Source organism: Rhinoderma darwinii, chromosome 2, assembly GCF_050947455.1.
Source record: "Rhinoderma darwinii isolate aRhiDar2 chromosome 2, aRhiDar2.hap1, whole genome shotgun sequence".
In the NCBI taxonomy this organism is placed as follows: Eukaryota; Metazoa; Chordata; class Amphibia; order Anura; family Rhinodermatidae; genus Rhinoderma; species Rhinoderma darwinii.
This window is the reverse complement of record NC_134688.1, coordinates 330,913,215-330,936,021: the sequence shown is the minus strand read 5'-3', so window position 1 is coordinate 330,936,021 and position 22,807 is coordinate 330,913,215. Positions and strand designations below refer to the sequence as shown.

The window sequence follows — 22,807 nt, the reverse complement described above, 5'->3', positions numbered from 1 at the left end:
ACACGGCCTAACCTTGCCAGAAGTCTGAAGAAGGCTAAAACCACTTTCACATGGCAGTATTTTGGCTAAGTATTTGCAAGCTAAAACCAGAAGAGGATCCAAAACACTTTCCATTATACTTTTCTTCTTTGTAGGCGCCACTCCTGGGTTTTGGCTTACAAATACATACGCCATGTGAAAGCGGCCTAAGGCATACACACATACAGTGTTTTGCCGCGTTTTTCACATTTAGGCCGGGTTCCCACGGGACGGATACGCTGTGTAAAAATCACACAGCGTGTCAGACCTTGGACCCGCAGGTCATTCCGTCCGAAAAATCGCACCACATTCCGCTGCAGAGGAAAGCCGTTCATACTTACCCTCTCCCCCCTTTGATGTCTGCTCCGTCCTCCCTGGATGATGTTTCAGGCCATCTGACGCTGCAGTCCATTTTTTTATTTACTGTTATTTTATACATGTGTTTTCACTAGCTTTTGAAGTTCTATAGAGAAGCCTATTAAAGAAAAACACCTGAAAAAACGCCACTAACCACAAAAATTGAAATGGATGAGATTTGAACAAACCTAATCCACCCACTGCGAAAAAACCTGCTGAAATTCCACGCTAAAGTCCAGGACAGAAATTTTGCAGTGTTTCTATTGTGTGTGGACAGACCCTTGCATAGCTATTTCTAAGGCTCTGGGACTCCAGCAAACCACAGTGAAGAGATAATAGAATCATTCCAGCAACGAGAAAGAAAATCATTGTTCTACAGGGTTAATAAAAGTGTAAGTAAGTTTCTTCCTTCAAAAACTGTATTTTGGGTTTATTAAGGGTTGTCCTTTTCCTATTATAAAATTATGTTTGAAGATCTGAAAGGGTGTGTAAAATATGCAAAAATAGAAGAAATCAGAAAGGAGGCAAATACTTTTTCACAGCACTCTATGTTCCTGTTCACACCACATTTTTTGAATCCCGATGAAAGGTACTGTTGCCTTTTAAAACAGGATGCAAAAGGACACAAAAAATTATGCAGGCTGCTTTTGTGTGTGTGTGTGTGTGTGTGTGTGTGTGTGTGTGTGTGTGTGTGTGTGTGTGTGCGCATGCCTGCGTGTTTAACATAGAAGTCAATGTCAAGAGAGGACTGCTCTTTCATCCTGTTTTAGGCCTTATTCACACGAATGTGTCCGTTTTGCGCACGTAAAAACGCATGTGTGACATCTTTGTACGGTGCGCGTCTGCGTTTTATACGCACGTATGTCATCCGTATCTCACGCGTTTTTTACATCAGCAAAAATAACTGAAGGAGGTGTTTTTCTTGTTCTCATTATTCCTTTAGCAACGGTTGCGTGAATCACGGACAGCACACGGATGTGCATCCGTGTGCTGTCCGTGATTTTCACGCACCCATTGACTTCAATGTGTGCGTGATGCGCAAAAAACGCACAAGTATAGGACATGCAGTGAGTTTCATGCAGCGGACACACGCTGCGTGAAAAACACTGAATGTCTGAATGGGCCCATTGAATTGCATAGGTCCGTGTGACGTCCGTTGTTTTAACGTGCGTAACACGGATGTGAAATACGCTCGTGTGAATAAGGCCTTAAAAGCACCTATTTTTTTTGTAACCTTAAAGGGAAAAAAATTGCAGCTCAACAGGATGCAAAAACTTGGTTTGAACCTAACCCAACTTGGTTTCCAATAATAATAGCTGTACAGTGTCTATGAGTGGTATAAATATAAAGATTCATGGGCCTGTATTAGAGTACCAGACAGCCCCTAGACAAGAGAAGATAGATTCGGGGTTTTAGATATGTTACATATGTTATATTTTACATTCTTTTATTTCTAGATGTTGGGGAGAGATGCTGTAGATATAGGACTCATAATTATGACCAAAACTTCCTCATTAGTTGAAACAAATGTGTTTTTTACTTACCAATGCGTTTTACTAAGTGTTTCAGCTGTTAGGGCTCGTCCACACGTAGCGGAATTGCTGCATATTTTCTGTCTGGAATTGCGGACGGAAAATCCGCAGCGGAATACAATAGTAGCAAAGTGGATGAGATTTAACAAATCTCATCCACACGCTGCGTAAATATTCAGAGCAGAAATTGACCTGCGGTGCGTATTTTTCGTACAGCAGAATGTCAATTCCTGCTACGGAAAGTGGACTGAATTGCTGCATTATTTAGAAGAGATGTCACCAACTCCGAGCATTGAGAAAAATTCAGCAAAATACGCACCATTTTCTGCAGTTAAAAATGCAGGAAATGGTGCATTTTTGCCGCAGCGAAAAATCTGCTACTTTCAACGGAATTGCTGCAGAAATTTTCTGCAGCAATTCCATCACGTGTGGACAAGCCCTAAGGCTGGATTTACACGAGCGTGTGCGATTTGCGCGCGCAAAAAATGCAGCGTTTTGCGCGCGCAAAAAGTACTTAACAGCTCCGTGTGTCATCACCATATGATGCGCGGCTGCGTGATTTTCGCGCAGCCGCCATCATTATGACACTCTGTTTGTATGTTTGTAAAAAGAAAAGCACGTGGTGCTTTTCTATTTTCATTCATACTTTTTACTGCTCTAGCGCGAATCACACGGAATTGCTTCCGTGTGCTGCGCGTGATTTTCACGCACCCATTGACTTCAATGGGTACGTGATGTGCGAGAACCGCAGAAATAAAGGACATGTCGTGAGATTTAAGCAGCGGACACCCGCTGCATGAAACTCACGGACAGTCTGCACGGCCCCATAGACTAACGTAGGTCCGTGCGACACGCGTGAAAATCAAGCGCGTTGCACGGATGTATTACATGTTCTTCTAAATAAGCCCTATGTCTGTGAGTAGTAAATTTAAACCCAGATTACAGCTGAAACACTTTTTTAAAACGCATAGTTTTTTCTTCCCAACAGTTCAAAAACGCAACGTAAATGCAACCTGTGAACCCAGCCTTATGACGAATAAACAAGTTGTGTTTTTTTTCTTATTATCTATGCTTAGATGACCTGTCAGATTGTATCCATTTATACAAAAATGCCTAGCCTACCCATACATCTTGTGTTGCTAGAAAAAAAAAAACACACTTGTGTTTTAATGGGGTTAAAAGGGTTTTCTCAATAGGCACATTTATCACCTATTCAAAGGTATGATCACTGGGGAACCGAGCACTGGGACCCCCACCGACCACTAGAAAGTACTCCACTGAAGCTCCATTCACTGTCTTCCTCACTGAGATCATACAGTGAGGATGATTTTGAATGAATGGTCACGCATTTGTGAGCTGCAGCTCCATCCAATGTTTATGGGGCCGATCAAGACAACCATATGGCCACAATTGTGCAGTGAGGAGCGGGGGTCAGGACCCCCATTCTATTGATCGGTGGTGGGTCCTAGTTGTGGATAGGTGATAAAATGTTCTTAGTGGGGAAAACCTCTTTAACGCTGCCTTCACGCGCACTCTGTGTCGCATTTTTGGGGCAAAAAAAACCGTGTATGTGGCGTTTTTCCATGGCAAATTATATAACTCAACATGCGATCACGTGATACAAAGATTCTTCTCCGCAACACATGATTTACTCAGAAAAAACACCACAAAGAGACCATTATAAAAGCGCAACACAAATTGCCAAATGCATTTTTTAACAGGAAAAAAAACCTATGGATTTCTATGGTGGAAAAACAACACTAACTGCTTAAAAAACTCAAACCTTGCTCCGATTTTGAAAAAAATCAAAAAATGCAAAAAAAAAACACCATGTTAAAAAATGCAATGTTTGTAGTGCGTTCTGTATTTCAGCATTGACTTCCAGCTAACAACTTGGGCTTTTTCCTATAAATGCTGCATGTGAAGCGTCCCTAAGGCCAGGATCTCACACACACACACACACACACACACACACTTACACACACACACATACACACACACACACACACACACACACATACACACACTTACACACTTTTTATGCAGTATTTGGGACAGTTTTTTAACCAAACATAAAAGTAGACACGAAAGAAAAGAAATGAATCAGTCTTTCTTTATAATTTTGCTTTCTTTTAGATCTACTTCTGGCTTTGGCTAAAAAAAACTGAAGTAAAAATTGCCACAAAATCTGCAGCAAAAGCGTGTGTGTGTGTGTGTGATCTTGGCCTAAGGCAGATGCTGAGATGCTCCATCCTGTAGGACTTCTAATATTACCACACTACTCTAGTTCTCTGCTTACCATCTATGCGTTACTAGAATCTGAAGAACATTTACCTTAAAACCAATCTCTATTTTCCTGCCAAGTAGAAATAAACTGCAATGTCTAATTCCTGTCACAAACTTCATGTCACAAAAGCAAATTAAAGTAATCCAAATTTTTCCACCATTAAAGCCCCATAAAACCCACCATACATAACATGAAAATGTAACTCCTCATAGACGGATTAAAGGAAATTTAGTAAATTGCCGTCAGATGAATTTGAAGTTTGGATATAATATAGTTCTATATGCTCGGAACAACCTTTCATGAGGAGAATAATATCGTTTGAGTACTTACTGTACTACGCATTTCTCATTCATCATATTAGCTTTGAACCCAAGGACAGCAAATACAACCAAAGTGGCCAGTACGGAGGTGAAGAAGTTGATGAAAGAGACAAGCGCTGCATCAAACTGGCAGTTATTATCTTGTTTATTGTAGCTTGAAAAAGCAATGACACCACCAAAACCCAGACCTAGAGCAAAGAAAACCTGAGTTGCTGCTTCCCTCCATACTTGTGGATCCAACATCTTCTCAACCTAGGGCAGATAATAAACACATGAGACCCTTTCTCAGGCAATTGAAACAAGGTAACTGTGTAACTGGAAAAAATGAGGAACGTTACCTTTGGAGTCAACATATGGAGGATGCCATCAACAGATCCTCTTAGTAATAGTCCACGGACAAGGAAGCAAATTAGAACCACATAAGGGAAGAGGGAGCTGAAGTACATTACCTGCAATAAGAGAACAAATGGGTTCAGTCATTTTTTAAAGGATACTGAGGTACATTTAAAGAAGGTGTGTAGTCTAAGCTCAGAAATTATTCAGAAGTCAATGCCTATAGGTGATACGTAACCCCAGCACTTGCTTATCAGTTGTGATATGTGACTACAGTTTAGCTACAGTGCCTACATGGAGTGTGAGTTAGTCTGAATCAATAGCGTAGTTAACTGCGCTGTTGATTCCGCCAAAAAAACGGAAACCTCACAGAACGGTGACAAACGGAAACCATTTGCACCGGATCCGTTACCATTGAAATCAATGGTGATGCAAACGGAAAGCTCTGGTTTCCATTTGTTTCAGCTTGGTTTCCATTCATGGGTTCCCCTGACGGAAGTCCCGACGCAGATTTGAACGAAGCCTAAGCTGCAAAATATTAGTGATATGCTTGTTTCACGTTTGCAATTCTTTGTTTCAGTGCTACACGACCGGTTTGTCTTCATTTCTGCAGATTATTGCTGTTTGATCTATACTTTGCATTGAAGAAAGAAAAGCATGCTGATTATTTGGCATCTGGACCCTGAATTACAGGACGGGATATACAGCTTTATTCTAAATATATCCTCCTTTGTCATCTGTGTTTTCTGGGTTCATTGCAGTAGATAAAGATTGATGTATTGTATTGAGTCAAATCTGGAAAAGTGTGGTTGGCCATTCTGCCTCCATCACTATCTCTCCCTTGCCAGAGTCCCCCCAGATTAGCACTGTTTTCTTGCAGCGCTGCGGGTATTGAGTTCAAATCTGACGAAGGGCAACATCTGCGAGATTTATTAGCTTCCTATGAAATTGTTCCTTGTGTTTGTCTGAGATAGAACAATTAGACTGTGAGCCCCATAGGGGACAGGGACTTTTATAAATAGTGACAATATTTGTACAGCGCTGTGAAAATGTTGGGTTCATATAAGCAGTGGTAAATAAATAAATGGGGTTATATTATAATCCTTGCATGTGATATAGTGTTAGAGACAAGGGCTGCTGACGATGAATTCTATGTCATGCTATCTAATGCCTTGCTCCATGTATAATAAAAAAAGAATTCTACAAATTTGAGAAAGCAATTTATAGGACAGAGCAGCAGGAGGTGTGGTCTGGCATGGTAACACAAGCGCCACCCAACCTTCAAAACACACATACTAAAAACGTTATGAATAAAGAGACAATGCAGATGGAATAAAATGGCCGCGGTATTTATTAAGGGGTTACATAATAAATAGAATAAATAAATATTAAACTTGTAATAAATACCAAATATTTTAATAAATATTAAAAACCAATAAATATTATACCAATAATTCATGACCTTGTCCACCCATAAACTGGGCGACTAAACCCCCACTAACAAGATACCGCGACAATAAAAGGGAGGGGGTGGGGCGATGATGTTCCTCTTCTTCATCCAACTCGGACGGGCAGCAGACCACTCCAAAACCTGGGAATATATATTCAAAATTCCCGCTTTTTTACCAAAGGGAACCAATGAAAACACTAGATTTTTCCGCCACATAGGAATTTTCCAGAACCTGTGCGTGCCAAGACCAAGTGGGTGGGGCACCACTAACCTGAACTTGACCTCATACAGGTAAGTACCAACTAAAATAATGAGGGGCCACGCTGTAAACAGGCTAATAGCCCCTATTCATTCTGCCTTGGTTACTTTTATTTCGGCTTGGCGCAAAGAAAAATACCACCTTATTAACATAATGTAATTTTAGGTACATTTTTTGAGGTACATTTTAGGTAATTTTTTTCGTTTTGTACAGTTTTTTTTGGTTTGTTTAATGTTTGTTCCATAAATAGCTCCAAATCCCATGCATAGACATCTAGTTAAATGATAATATTCTGGTTGCCTGTAGTCACCACTAGGTGGAGCATAGGGGCTTACTGCACACTGTTTCATTATTCAGTTTAATGTATAACTCACATACAGTAAGCCCCTAAGCTCCCCTTAGTGGCGGCTGCACGTTGCCATCATTTTAACATTTTAACATTTAAAGGGGTTTTTCCGAGATCTCATACTTAATTTTAATATATTTGAACAACAAATAAATGCCATGCGCAGTTCACAGCGACACAGCATAAGAACTTGTTTCTAGGGGTAAGCTGGCGCCATTTTATTGAAGACCGGAAGCGCTGCCAGACATTGTTATGATGGCAACACAGAGTGGAGGAGCGACTGCAGCAGAGAAGCGGAGGCGGAAGGAACATAGCAGGTAACTTATTGGGGTGGCTGGCAGGTGAGGAGCGGCTACATGTTTGTTTGTGTGTAGGGGGATTTGTTTGTTTGTGTGTGGGGGTGTTAGTGTGGGGGGTGTTGGTGTCGGGGGCCTAGTGTGTCAGGGGTATTTGTGTGGGGGGGTTTGGGAAGCGGCTACAAGTTTTTTGGGGTGTTTGTGTGTTTGGGAGTTTGTGTGGGGGTGTTGTGTGTCTGGGGGGTTTGTGTGTGTAAAGCGGGTTTGGAGAGCAGTTACATTTTTTTTGGAGGGTTTGTGTAAAGGATCTGCCAGACACAGCTTCTGTGTCGACGCCCATGGGTAATCAATCTGCACCTGCTCCTATGTCTGTGAGACTGACTCCATCTTCCACCACTCAGGATGGCAGGCTTAGGAGTGGGAGAGCCTATCACAGCCTGGCCAGACGGAGCTAGCTCCCGCCCACTGTCTATTTATACCTGCCTTTCCTGTTCCTCCTTTGCCTGTGAGTCTGCTCTGCTTGTTTCCTGGCTCTGCTGCTGCTGCTTGAACTACTGATCCTCTGCCTGTTATTGACCTTGGCTTACTGACCACTCTCCTGCTCAGCGTTTTGTACCTCGTGCACTCCTGGTTTGACTCAGCTCGTTCACTACTCTCGTTGCTCACGGTGTCTCCGTGGGCAGCTGCCCCGTTTCCCTAGCTTCTGTGTACCCTTGTCTGTTTGTCTGTCGTGCACTTACTGAGCGTAGGGACCGTCGCCCAGTTGTACCCCGTCGCTAGGACGGGTCGTTGCAAGTAGGCAGGGACTGAGTGGCGGGTAGATTAGGGCTCACCTGTCTGTCTCCCTACCCCATCATTACAGTTTGTGTGTTTGAAAGTTTGTGTGGGGGGGTTTGTGTGTGTAAGGGGGGTTTGGAGATGTTTATTTGGAGGGTTTGTGTGTGTGTGGAGTGTGTTTGTGTGGAGTGTGTTTGTGTGTGTATGTGTTTTGGTGTGAGGGGTTTGTGTGTGGGGGGGGGCGTTTGGGGAGTGGCTGCATGTTTTTTGGGGGGAGAGCGGTGCATGTTTGGGGGTGGTGTGTGTGGGGTGGTTTATGTTTTACTAAAGTTTGTTTTCGTGTTTGAGTTTTTTTACAGGTTCAGTTGTCGGACTACTTCAGATTTTAGGACTACTTTAATAACAGTGTTCTTTTTATTCTCAATAAAAAGGTTAACGAGGGCTTTGTGTGGGTTTTCTTTATTTCAGTATATTTTTTTCTATGTGCTTGTATTTTTTTAAACTTTATTACTACCGCCTTAGTAATGGCCGTTGTCTGATTGCCATGGGGAAACTTTTTTCCGTTATGTCTAATTACTAGGTGAAGCTTTCATTGTACTTCTCCATGGAGAAACATTCTGGTGGATGATTTTTCCATTGACAGATAGCAGAGTCACATGACAGGAAAAAATAATTCCCCATCACGTAACTCTGCTACCTGTCAACTGAAAAGTCATCCACCACAGCGTCTCCCTCTTGACTTTCATTGTTCTCAGCCGTGATCAGCACGTCTTACCATTGTATAGTCACTCACAAAATGGCGCTGACTTACTTCTGGCTTGTAGCCAAAAATAGGGAGGGGTGGTGAGTTTGGTCACGAGTAGGGAGAGTGTTTCTCTCACATTTACAGCAGCTGTGAGTCAGGTTGCTTTGTCCTATTCACCTTGCTGTAATTATGGAAAGGGTACCCTCTAGTGGCCAACATAGAGAAACATGACAAATTATTATTTCATTTTTCATATTTCCCACCTTGTGGAAGAAAAAAAAAATACACCAAAAACCCTAAAAATATATATAAAAAATAGGTAACTTACATAGTTACATAGACTGAATAAAGACACAGGTCCATCAAGTTCAACCTTTCTAAATCGATTACACGTCATTCATTGATTGATTAATTATAACCCTAAGGGCTTATTCAGACGAACGGGATATACAGCTTTATTCTAAATATATCCTCCTTTGTCATCTGTATTTTCTGGGTTCATTGCAGTAGATAAAGATTGATGTATTGTATTGAGTTAAATCTGGAAAAGTGTGGTTGGTCATTCTGCCTCCATCACTATCTGTCCCTTGCCAGAGTCCCACCAGATTAGCACTGTTTTCTTGCAGCGCTGCGGGTATTTAGTTCAAATCTGACGAAGGGCAACATCTGCTAGATTTATTAGCTTCCTATGAAATTGTTCCTTGTGTTTGTCTGAGATAGAACAATTAGACTGTGAGCCCCATAGGGGACAGGGACTTTTATAAATAGTGACAATATTTGTACAGCGCTGTGAAAATGTTGGGTTCATATAAGCAGTGGTAAATAAATAAATGGGGTTATATTATAATCCTTGCATGTGATATAGTGCTAGAGACAAGGGCTGCTGACGATGAATTCTATGTCATGCTATCTAATGCCTTGCTCCATGTATAATAAAAAAAGAATTCTACAAATTTGAGAAAGCAATTTATAGGACAGAGCAGCAGGAGGTGTGGTCTGGCATGGTAACACAAGCGCCACCCAACCTTCAAAACACACATGAACTCCTTCCTTCCAGTCGACGCCCTTCTCTCAAGAGAGGTCTGCACATATGGCCGTCCTGCTCCACAGTGACCACCAGAGTGCGCTCACGAGCTCAGTCCAGACTTGAGAAGCCAGAGCGCAAGCATGTTGGTGATTGAGCTAATTGGTCCAGAGCACCCTGGGCTATAAGAAGGTCCCAGCCCCATCCTCCCACGCCTGAGCTTTGTTGTTGTATTCCTAGTCTGTCTTGCAAATGGTCCCCTAGTGTTTCCTGCTCCCAGTGTTTCCTGTTCCTGTATCCTGTAACCTGTATCCTGATCTAGTGTCGTGCTTAGCTGTAGCCATGCTGTATACCATGCCTGTCCTGCTTCTCCACGCCTGACGTCTACCTGCTGCCTAGTTCCTGCCAAGCCTGCCTTGCTGCTGTCCGAGCTGCCACAGGTACCCTATAGAAACTATAGACCACTATTGGCCAGCTGCCATACCGCCAAGGCGGTACGGCCCAGTGGGTCCACGAACCCTACGTGACACTGACATAGAATCTGCCTTTACTACCTCTTGGGGTAGGGCATTCCATAGTTTGACTACTCTAACTGTAAAGAACCCTTTCCTATGTTGATGTCTGAAACGTCTTTCTTCCATACGCAATGGGCGTCCCCTGGTCCTTTGTAGAGTCCTTGGAAAGAACCGAACATGTGCTAGTTCTCTGTATTGACTACACATATATTTATACATGTTAATAAGATCACCTCTAAGACTTCTTTTTTATAAGCTGAACAAGCCTAATTTTTCTAGCCTTTCAATGTAAGCGACACCACCCATCCCATTTAATGATCTAGTTGCCCACTTTTCAAACCCTCTCCAGTTCCCCTATGTCCTTTTTACAATGTGGAGCCCAAAACCGAATTCCATATTCAAGGTGTGGCCTCAGTGGCGTAGCTATAGGGTTTGCAGTTGCGACCGGGCCCCTAAGCCTGATGGGCCCATGGGGCCCCCATTGCCATACAGCATGCTGATTAAATAAATTTTCTGTGCCGTGAAGCCGGCACTTCCTGGTTACCGTCACATGGTACTTAGTGTACCATGTGCCCGTGACGTCACGTGAGGGGCGTTCCAGCCAGCGTGGAAGAGCCGGTGTGGAGGACTCCAGGTGAGCTGCAGAGTCTGTATTGTAATGTATTGTGTTGTATGGTGTTGTCTTGTAATGTATTGTGTTGTATTGTGCTGTCTGTGTTTGCGGTGGAGAGGGGTGGGCCCGATAAATTACAGCCCCCCCCCTCCTCTCTCCACCGAAAAACCACACAATACAACACAATACATTACAAACTGTGGGTCGCGCCCCCCTGGGGGGTCGTGTGAAGACCTCCGGGGGGGACGCGAGTCACTCTAACCGCGGTCCCGGTTTATAATCATCGCTGGGGCAAGGAGCTGACGGTTCCTTGCTCCAGCATTCACTGTGCCCTGAGCGGCTCGACGCAGGCAAGCGGGATGTAGCGACATCATGTGTCTGCGCCGAGTCACTCATAGCACACACCGGAGGAGGCGAAGGATCCTCCACCCGGCGTGGGAACGGAGCTAGGCAAGTAATTATGTTATTTTTCTATTATGCACATATGGGGGCATTATAATGTATGGGAGGCTGATATGGCGGGGGCATTATACTGAATGGGGGGCTGATATGGCGGGGGCATTATACTGTATGGGGGGCTGATATGGCGGGGGGGCATAATACTGTATGGGGGGGCTGATATGGCGGGGGGCATTATAGTGTATGGGGAGCTGATATGGCGGGGGGGACATAATACTGTATGGGGGGGCTGATATGGCGGGGGGGACATAATACTGTATGGGGGGCTGATATGGCGGGGCGGCATTATACTGAATGGGGGGCTGATATGGTGGGGGGCATTATACTGAATGGGGGCTGATATAGCATGGGGGCTGATAAGGTGGAGGGCATTATACTGCATGGGGGGCTGATATGGGGGAATTATACTGTATGGGGTTGATATGGGGGGGAATTATACTGTATGGGGGCTGATATGGCGGGGGACATTATACTGAATGGGGGTCTGATATGGCGGGGGCATTATACTGTATGGGGGGCTGATATTGGGGGTATTATACTGTATGGGGAGCTTATATGGGGGCATTATACTGTATGGGGGCTGATATGGGGGCATTGTACTGTATGCAGGGCATTATACTGTATGGGAAGCTGATATGGGGTCATTATACTGTATGGGGGCTGATATGGGGGGCATTAAACTGTTTGGGGAGCTGATATGGAGGGGCATTATACTGTATGGGGAGCATTATACTGTATGGGGGCTGATATGGGGGGCATTATACTGTATGGGGAGCTGATATGGAGGGGCACTATACTGTATTGGGAGCTCATATGGGGGCATTATACTGTATGGGAAGCTCACATGTGGGGCATTATACTGTATGGGAAGCTCATATGGGGGCATTATATTGTATCGGGAGCTGATATAGAGGGGCATTATACTGTATCGGGAGCTGATATAGAGCGGCATTATACTATATGGGGAGCTGATATGGGGGCATTATACTGTATGGGGGGCTGAGATGGGGGGCCTTATACTGTATGGGGAGATGATATGGAGGGGCATTATACTGTATGGGGGCATTATACTGTATGGGGAGCTGATATGGGGGGCATTGAGCTGATATGGGGGGACATTATACTGTATGGGGAGATGATATGGGGGACATCATACTGTATGGGGGCTGATATGGGGGCACTATACTGTATGGGAGCAGCTATGTGGGGCATTATACTGTGGGTGCTGATATGGGGAGCATTATACGTATGGGGCAGTTATGGGAGGCATTATACCATATGGGGCAGTTATGGGGGCTTTATACTGTGTGGGGGCAGCTATGGGAGCATTATACTGTGTGGGGGCATTATACTATGGGGCTGTTGTGCAAGGTGGCTGGGCATAAGCGCGTGCAGGGGTCTGGTGATGGTGGTGTTGGGGAGGGGTAGGGGGGCCCAAGTTGAATTCTTGCACCCGGGCCCATGAGCCTTTAGCTACGCCCTCGTGTGGCCTTAAAAGAGATTTATAGAGCGGTAACATGACATTTGAATCACGGGTTTTATCTCTCTTTTTATACACAAGATCCTATTCGCTTTTGCAGCTGCTGCCTGACATTGAGTGCTGCTGCTTAGGTTATTTGTTACCAGAATACCCAGGTCCTTCTCTTGTTCCGTTATCCCCGATTTTATTGCATTTAATGTATATGAATTAATGCTATTATTGCGTCCTAAGTGCATTACTTTATATTTATCAACATTAAATTTCATCTGCCATGTTATTGCCCATGCTGCCAGCTCATCTAGGTCTTTCTGTAATATTTTATAGTCAAGCTGAGTTTTAAGTATCCTACAAAGTATTGTATTGTCAGCTTAACTTGATTAAAATGGTGACACATTCCCTTTAAGGATGCAGCTAATTTCGACTTCGACTAATTTCGGAAGCTCCATACCTTTGTTTATATCCCTATTGGGCATTCCATCTAATGGGTTCAATACAGCTGGCTCCCATTAGTAGGTTACATTGCGTTGTAATGACCTGCTTACTGTGTCATATTAATATGTTGGCGTTAGGAAGGGGTTGAGAACCAAAGCAGTTAGGATGGCATTGGAAGTGGATATAATTGTATTCAGTGTAGGAAATCCTGTGTGAGCAAAACAATATGGACTTCATTTTTTTACTTACATTGATACATTGTAGCACACTATGAAGACAGGGATTTGTGCTAATGCATATAGCTCAAACTCAGGGGCGTAGGAAGGGGGGGCAGGTGGGGCATGTGCCCCGGGCGCAACTTATAGGTGGGCACCAACGCCACCTGCACTATAATTGTACCTGTGTACAACACAATACAGACACATCTACAATTAGAAGCAATGAATAGCCGGATACGTTCCGTTCCCGGCTATTCAGCTCCTTTGTACCAGAGAAGCGCTATCGCGCTTCCGTCGATGAAAGGAGCTGAGTGACAGGGAAAGTCATCCTGCCCAGCCAATCAGCGCCTTTCATAGACGCTTCGTTCAACCCCCAAGAGCCCTGCGCAGAAGAGAGGAGGTCTCCATGGCTGCCGGACGGTGTGGGAGCGGGATTAAGGTGAGTTTAAATTGTTTATTTTATTGTAATAAAAAGTGTGAGGCATTATCTACGGGGGGGGGGGCTTTATCTACGGTGGGGACTTTATCTATGGGGGGCTTTTTCCACGGGGGGGCTTTTTCTCCGGGGAGACTTTATCTACGGGGGGATTTATCTACAAGGGGGGCTTTATCTACAAGGGGGGCTTTATCTACAAGGGGGGCTTTATCTACACGGGGGCTTTATCTACACAGGGGCTTTATCTACACGGGGGGGCTTTATCTACACGGGGGGCTTTATCTACACGGGGGGGGGGCTTTATCTACACGGGGGGGGCTTTATCTACACGGGGGGGGGCTTTATCTACGGGGGGGCTTTATCTACAGGGGGGGCTTTATCTACAGGGGAGGCTATATACTGGGTTGGGCTATCTATGGAGCACCATATACGGGGGTGGACTATATCTAAAGGGGAGCTATATACAGGGGTGGGCTATATCTACAGGGGGGCTATATACAGGGATGGGCTATCTATGGAGCACTATATACAGGGGTGGGCTATATCTACAGGGGGCTATATACAGGGTGGGCTATCTATGGAGCACTATATACAGGGGTGGGCTATCTATGGAGCACTATATACAGTGGTGGGCTATATCTACAGGGGGTCTATAAACAGGGGTGAGCTATCTATGGAGCACTATATATAGGGTTGGGCTATATCTACAGGGGTGGGTTATCTGTGGAGCACTATATACAGGGGTGGACTATATGTGGGGCACTATATCAGGGGTGGACTATATGTGGAGCACTATCTACAGGGTGGGCTATATCTACAGGGCTGGGCTATATCTACAGAGGGGCTATATACAGGGGTGGGCTATATGGGGGCCCTATCTACAGGGGGCTCTATGGCAGACACTATCTACAGGGGGAACAGTGTGTGTGTGTGGGACATGGTGTATGGTGCTATTATAATTAGAGGTGCAGTGTATGGCGCTATTATATTTAGGGGCGTAGTGTGTGGTATAATGAGAACTTTATATTTATTTATAGGTGTAAAAATGTTGGAAAAGTGAGAAGCTACAGACATCTGAGTGGCAAACTGCAGAAATGGGCTGTGACCGGGAGAACTCATCATAGAGGTCTGGACCGGATGGAGAAAAAGAACTAGAATCTGAGACGTCACTTAATGTAAATGTTTATTCTCCCTCTAATTTAGCACTGTAGTCACTGTATGATCTGCAGCGAGATGATTATGATATGATTTCTTTTTTGTGGAACAGCAACTCCCAGCATATCCTTACCACTGTTCGGGCCATGCTGGGAGCTGTAGTTTTACGCCGTACATACCTATACGACAGGGGTTGCACTAAATTGAGCTGTATTTGTGCTGGTGCTGTATATATGTATTGAGCTTGGTTCTGGTGTTGTGTATAGGAACTATATTGCTTGTAAAATGTACAAATGTTTTTAAGCTCGAGTTACATAAAAAGAAATGTGGAAAAGAAATGACACGTCATTGATTGGTAGAGAAAACAAACACGACGAGGGGGAAGGAGATGTCGGGAAAGAGGTGGGGGGGCGCCAAACTGAATCTTTGCCCCGGGTGCTGGAGAACCTAGCTACGCCTCTGCTCAAACTGAATACAATGTAATCTAGATCTGAGCTTTACGGCACCCCTAAACATAAACAAGAATGTTTTTATCCACTGACATCAAACAGAGATGGTAAAATAGCGGATGAATTGAAATATAAAACATATTAGAAAGTTGCAGAACTCTATATTCTGCAATGATCTCACGAAGATAACCCATTAAATAGAAGCAAGCCCACCGATGAGTTAATCTACATGGGTCGCCCCAACAATGAGATGTTTTCGATGGGGAAAATTACATCTAGCTATTCACTTCCCCTACAGCGTCTGCTGCAAATGAATGGGAAATAAATGGTTGACCATGTAATGATAGGGCATATGTAGAGAAGACAGGGAGGGATTGTCCTAAAGGAAAAAAAATGTTTTACACTTCATTTGCATAGAACTAAAACCCATTACATTTTGCTCGGAAGTAAATACTATAACTAGTGAGAATAATTTATTTCCTCATAATCTACCAACTTTTATTCACTGCATAAATAATAGCCAACAACTATATTATATACTTCACCTTGCCTGATGACTGTATGCCTTTAATCATAGCCAATCCCACAATACACCATGCACATAATAGACATAAGGTCATCCTCCAGTTAAGGCCTCCTCCTTCTGATATTGAGTTTGAAATATCGAGAGTTTCCCGGTACCAGAAGTATGTTGTAGCTGAGCTTTTCTCACATTCCTCTTCCACCACTGTAGAACACAAAAATAGTGGTATCAGCATTTTATTAGCTGCCACTTCATTTAGTCATACAACTAAACAGGCATTTTAATTTTCTAGACACTTTCTTAGGCCAGTTGCACACGACCGATGTGCCACTGAAGCCGTTTTTAACGGCATCCAAGTGGAACCCGATAGTTTTCATGGACCCTTTAACTTCTGAAGGTGAATCGGGTCCGTAAAAACTGACCCGATTCTCCTATCCACGGAAAGATAGGACTTGACCTATCCTTCCACGAATAACTGACGGGACCCGGCCAGCGCACACAGTCGTGTGCATGAGGCATTAGGGTTCATGCACACGGAAGTAGTACCCTATATTTAGAGCCAAGAACAGGATTGGATCCCATCGTTTGAGATCAGAAGAGAGGGCTGCCAACCTCCTGAATGTTCCTGGACAGTCCGTAAAAATATAGGGCTTTTTTTCCCCAGTATACATTAAAAAAAAAAGTTGGAAGAGCTGTCGAGATTATTGGGATTGTAATCATAATTTTTAAGGTACATGCTGCTAATGTGCTCATATCAATACTCCAAGCCATAGACATATTCTACTTATAATATTATGATTTTCCAGTTTTCCTGCTGGTTTGGCAACCCTGTCAGGAATGCCTTTCCCAAAGCCTGTGGGAATCTCAGAGGATGGGATCTGATTCCGTTCTTGGGTCTAACTATTTGGCTCATGGATGAGCCATAATACAGCTATGTAAATTAGCCCTTACTGTCATCTGCTTTCAAATTTTTTTTATTTAGGGCACCTTCTCAAGGTTAGTAGTGAAATATGTAACATTATCAATAGAAAAATATACTTTCGAATGTGTAAATGAAAGTGAATGTTGAAATATTTATTAAATCGGATAAGCTTCCTTATGTAAGAAAATCTAATGGGGGAAATTTAGTAAGCTAAATGTGGCAGAATTCTTGCTTAATTTGCGCCCAAATAAATGGCGTACACACCTTGCTCCGGATTTATTATGCGTTTTAGACACTTTTTGCGCCTCACTAGACAGTTTTGAAAGTTGTCTAGATAAGGGGCATGGCTTAGTGAAAAGGGCATGGCTAAAAATGTTCCAAAGTGATCTAAAATTGTGTAAACATTTCGGCACATAATATTGGTCTAAAGTAAGCCAACCAAGAGGTAGTAGCATAAAGAAGAAAAAAGTGCCTAACTTGTCTAGCAAGGTGCATGAAATTTATCATGCAACCAATGTTCCCTCTAAGTCTTGGCAGCTCCTGAGCGGGCTAGTTAGGGAGCAGGGCAAGTCTCCATCAATGGTGGGCGATCTGATGACCAACAGTAATACCCCCAGTAAACGCTGATATAGCGTACTAAATAAGAGAATAAGAAAACGTATTTTAAATTAGTTTTAATAACTTTTTTAAATACTATAATATTACAAGTCCACCAGCAAAATAGACAGTTATAAACACCAATTATAGGCATCAATGAAAGAATCCCTCATTACACCACTGTCCCTATAGATAGCGCCACACAGACCCCCCTGTAGATCCTGCCACACAGACCCCCCTGTAGATCCTGCCACACAGACCCCCCTGTAGATCCTGCCACACAGACCCCCCTGTAGATCCTGCCACACAGACCCCCTTGTAGATCATGCCACACAGACCACCCTGTAAATCGTGCCACAGTCCCCCCTGTAGATAGTGCTACCTCCCTGTAGACAGTGCCACACAGATCCCTTGTGTACATAGTGCCACACAGCCCCCTTGTGTAGATAGTGCCACACAGCCCCCTTGTGTAGATAGTGCCACACAGCCCCCTTGTGTAGATAGTGTCACACAGCCCCCTTGTGTAGATAGTGCCACAAAGCCCCCTTGTGCAGATAGTACCACACAGCCCCCTTGTGTAGATAGTACCACACAGCCCCCTTGTGTAGATAGTGCCACACAGCCCCTTGTGTATAGTGCCACACAGCCCCCGTGTGTAGATAGTGCCAAACAGCCCCTTGTGTAGATAGTGCCACACAGCCCCCTTTGTATATATAGTGTCACGCAGCCCCCTTGTATACAGTGCTACACAGTCCCTTGTATACAGTGCTACACAGCAATTCCCCCTGTATATAGTGCTACACAGCCCCCCTCTCCCCTTGTATATAGTGCTACACAGCTCCCCTCTCCCCTTGTAAATAGTGCTACACAGCCCCCCTCTCCCCTTGTATATAGTGCTACACAGCCCCCCTCTCCCCTTGTAAATAGTGCTACACAGCCCCCCTCTCCCCTTGTATATAGTGCTACACAGCCCCCCTCTCCCCTTGTATATAGTGCTACACAGCCCCCCTCTCGCCTTGTAAATAGTGCTACACAGCCCCCATCTCCGTTTGTATATAGTGCTACACAGCCCCTTCTCCCCTTGTATATAGTGCTACACAGCACCCCTCTCCCCTTGTATATAGTGCTACACAGCCCCCTCTCCCCTTGTATATTGTGCTACACAGCCCCCCTCCCCTTGTATATCGTGCTACACAGCCCCCCTCCCCTTATATATCATGCTACACAGCCGCCCCCTCCCCTTGTATATAGTGCTACACAGCCCCCCTCTCTCCTTGTATAAAGTGCCACACAGCCCCCCTCTCCCCTTGTATATAGAGCTACACAGACCCCCTCTCCCCTTGTGCATCTAGCGCTGCACAGCCCCCCTCCCCTTGTATATAGCGCTACACAGCCCCCGCATCTTTTTTATATAGCGCTACACAGCAATTCCCCCCTGTATATAGCGCTACACAGCCCCCTCAACCCTTGTATATAGTGCTACACAGCCCCCTCCTCCCCTTGTATATAGTGCTACACAGCCCCCTCCTCCCCTTATGTATATAGTGCTACTCTGCCCCGCTACTCCCCTTGTGTATATATTGCTACACAGCCCCCATCCTCCCCTTGTGTATATAGTGTTACACAACAATCCCCCCCTGTATATAGCGCTACACAGCCCCCCTCACCCACAGCTCCTTAAAAAAAAAAAAGATTTTACTTACCTTGCCCCGTTCCCGCGACAGACGGAGCGTTACACTGCCTCTCCGGCGGGACGAATTCGCAGACCGGCGTGATGTGACGTCATCACGCCGGCCTGCGCGACTCCCAGCGCATTATAGCCTGCAGGTTTAACGTGACCTGCAGCCTTTAGTATTCATTTGTATTTGCATCCTGAGGACGCACATACAAGTGAATGTGGCTGTCACTAGCACCGGAGCCCGGACTTTAAACTTTAGTGAGCGGGCGGACCGTGGAAGGTGAGCGGCCGCGCAGCCGGGCACCTTATAGGGAACACTGCATACAACATGCCCCACTGTGATAAATGTAATGCTTCTTTTGCCTGTCCGGTCTAGTTTTATACTGTTTATTTTAAGACAGTATTAAAAATATCTGCCCGAACATGCTTAACAGGGAATAAATTGAAAAGTCTTACAAAGTCTGGAGTGTTGTCCTGCTGTACATCCTCATAAATAGCAATGTGAAATGTATCTTCAAATTAGGAGCAACTTACTTTTTACAGATCCATTTTTCACACTTGGACATTCATTCCAAGGCAGGGGATACTGGAAGGATTGAAAGAAGTAAAATATGCTCCATCCAATGATAACATTATAGTAAAGACCGACAAAGAAGCAAACCTAAGAAAAATGTGAGAAGAATCGTGATTATATCAAGTTCATTGAAACATCTCTGCCATGCCAAATGTAATTACATGTACTCACATTGTGTAATTACCCCAATGAATACATGGAATTTTTCAGCAATCGAAAAAAAAATCTTGTTCATCTTGCACAAGGACCATCAGGACAGCGAATTTCTAGGCTTAAAATAGATCAAAGGCCTCGTGTTGCCCGTTTTTAATTTAATAGTCTGCTGTTTCAGATGTCAGTTGCTCTTTTAACTATTTTGTTACGCGTTATCCAAGGTTTTTAATGTTTGAAACAAAAATATGATACATCTGTATAATAAAAATCTATTAATATTTTTACTAATAGCTTTACATTCAGTCCCAAAATGAACAACTATTATATGAATCCCAAAAATAGTAGACATCTAAGTTATTATTAATGAAAATAATAATTGGTAACACACCATGTAGTTTTCCATCCTCAAATCAAATGAAAAGATGGAGATAAAATATGTACTATGTCTGTTTCCCTAACTTCCATAGATTTGAGTGGAGGGAACCTGCAGTGCATTCAGAAAGTCTTCAAACCCTTTCACTTTATTTGGGAGCAAATCTTCTACGGATACAGGTTTTGGGCTGAGCCAGTGTAAGATCATCATGTGTTATCAAAGTTGTCTCATTATTAATATAGATATATTTTTTTTGGGGGGGAAGGGCATAGTGGGGTAGTTCTTATGAATTTTTTTAAGACACCAGCATTGCCCCTGGAATACATGCTTACATTTTCGTAACTATTACTATTAGTGAATAGATGGAATATAAAATATGTTTTTATAGTTTTATTTGCTAATAAACTGTTTAAACCTGTTTGCAACCAGTACCTCGAATTCCATAATAATTTTTTGTTGTTGTTGCTGCATAAATGTGCAGTCGAGAAATAATGCAATTCCTCACCACAGTCCCTATTTGCATAACCACACCCTTTTATGCCCACACCAACAAATGTTGCGCAAACTGGACACTTCCTCTGCTTATTACGTCTTCGAACACCTGGCCCTTTTGTTTTTTAGGATGACATCCATAGAAATAGAATGCAAATGCAATGATAAAATAACCAGCAGTAAACCTTGGGAAATTTGGATATTAAGCTCAGTGACATACAGTAGAGAGCCCATGTGAGCTCCTTGTTGTCTAATGGTTAATTTGTAAAGAGTACAGAGCTTCTTATTTATGGCTCTCTAGCAAATCCTTCACTGGTGTGTCAGTTTCTCGGGTATATCCCAATCCACTAATAAACGTGAGCCGAGAGAATCATTAAAGGCTATGTACACCTTTGAAAACGAATTTTTATATATATATATATATATATATATATATATATATATATATATATATATATATAGTGTATCAGTGTGATTGGTGCAACTTTCTAATTATTTTTTATTAAAGATTATTTTTACTTTTTGAGATACAGCTGCTTTGTATCCTGTATACAGAGCAGTTGTATCTTGTGCTAAGACCTGAATTCATCAGGTCAGCGGAACTGACAGGTTCAGTGACAGCGGGTCCTGCGTGTCTCTTATTCTTTGTGTTTTTGTGGCAAATTTAACTGAATGATTTCAATGGAGAAAATGGAGCAAGAACAGTACACTGGAAAAATGCATTTATGGTACCATGATTATTGTTTTACATAAATCTAGTTCTAGGTACTAAGAAAAAATTGTACTAGGACACAGCCAAAACTAGCAAAACCACATGTATTAATAAGTTATCATGGCGATGCAGTTACATACCACACCAGGGACGTAGCTAGGGGGAGGGGGGGCAGGCGGGGCATGTGCCCCGGGCGCAACTACAAGGGAAGGAAGGGGGGCGCCAACATGGGGAGTGGAGGCATGTGCCCTCCGGACGGTACACCCATAGACATTTAGTGCCATGGGCAGCCCATGGGACAGGAGTGAGAGCTGTGTAAATGTAAGGGTATGTTCACACACACTAATCACGGACGTAATTCGGGCGTTTTTGCCCCGAATTACGTCCAAAAAATGCTCCTCAATAGCGTTGACAAACATCTGCCCATTGAAAGCAATGGGCTGACGTTTGTCTGTTCACACGAGGCATATATTTACGTGCCGCTGTCAAACTTACGGCGCGTAAATAGACGCCCGCGTCAAAGAAGTGACCAGTGACTTCTTGGGGCGTAATTGGAGCCGTTATTCATTGACTCCAATGAAAAGCAGCGCAAATTACGTCCGTAATGGACGCGGCGTTCAAGCGCCTGCACATGCCGTTACGGCTGAAATTACGGGGATGTTTTCTCCTGAAAACGTCCCTGTAATTTCAGCCGTTACGGACGCTGCCGTGTGAACATACCCTCATGCACAATGTTCTCCTGCACAGGCAGAGCGTGTGTGCTCCGGGCGGCTGCATTATACGTCACATGTGACGTCATATAATGCAGCCGGTCATACACTCTGCCTGTGAGGAGAACACCATTGAAGTGTTCAGCCACAGCCAGCAGACAGGCAGGGAGGATGGAGGAAGAGAGGGCTGGGGAAGAGCAGTCTTAGGGTATGTGCACACGTAGTGACCAAAAACGTCTGAAAATACGGAGCTGTTTTCAAGGGAAAACAGCCCCTGATTTTCAGACGTTTTTTGAGCAACTCATGTTTTTCGCGGCGTTTTTTACATCCGTTTTTGGAGCTGTTTTCATTGGAGTCTATGAGAAAACGGCTCCAAAAACGTCCAAAGAAATGTCCTGCACTTCTTTTGACGAGGCTGTATTTTTACGCGTCGTCGTTTGACAGGTTGTCTGCACAGTACGTCGGCAAACCCATTCAGATGAATGGGCAGATGTTTGCCGACGTATTGTAGCCTTATTTTCAGACGTAAAACGAGGAATAATACTCCTCGTTTACGTCTGAAAATAGGTCGT

The 22,807-nt window shown here is 43.8% G+C and overlaps 1 protein-coding gene across 4 annotated transcripts in view; it reads right to left on the bottom strand.

The window, feature by feature from the left end:
* SLC6A17 (solute carrier family 6 member 17) overlaps nt 1–22,807 on the bottom strand; it is an 84,307-nt gene that overhangs the window by 27,940 nt on the left and 33,560 nt on the right. For all 4 annotated transcript variants that reach the window (XM_075853669.1, XM_075853666.1, XM_075853665.1 and 1 more), the window contains exons 4-7: nt 19,756–19,882; nt 16,047–16,228; nt 4,853–4,963; nt 4,525–4,766 (exon numbers count right to left, since the gene is read on the bottom strand). In XM_075853669.1, the coding sequence (XP_075709784.1) occupies nt 4,525–4,766; nt 4,853–4,963; nt 16,047–16,228; nt 19,756–19,882 (662 nt within the window). The remainder of the gene's footprint in view (nt 1–4,524; nt 4,767–4,852; nt 4,964–16,046; nt 16,229–19,755; nt 19,883–22,807) is intronic.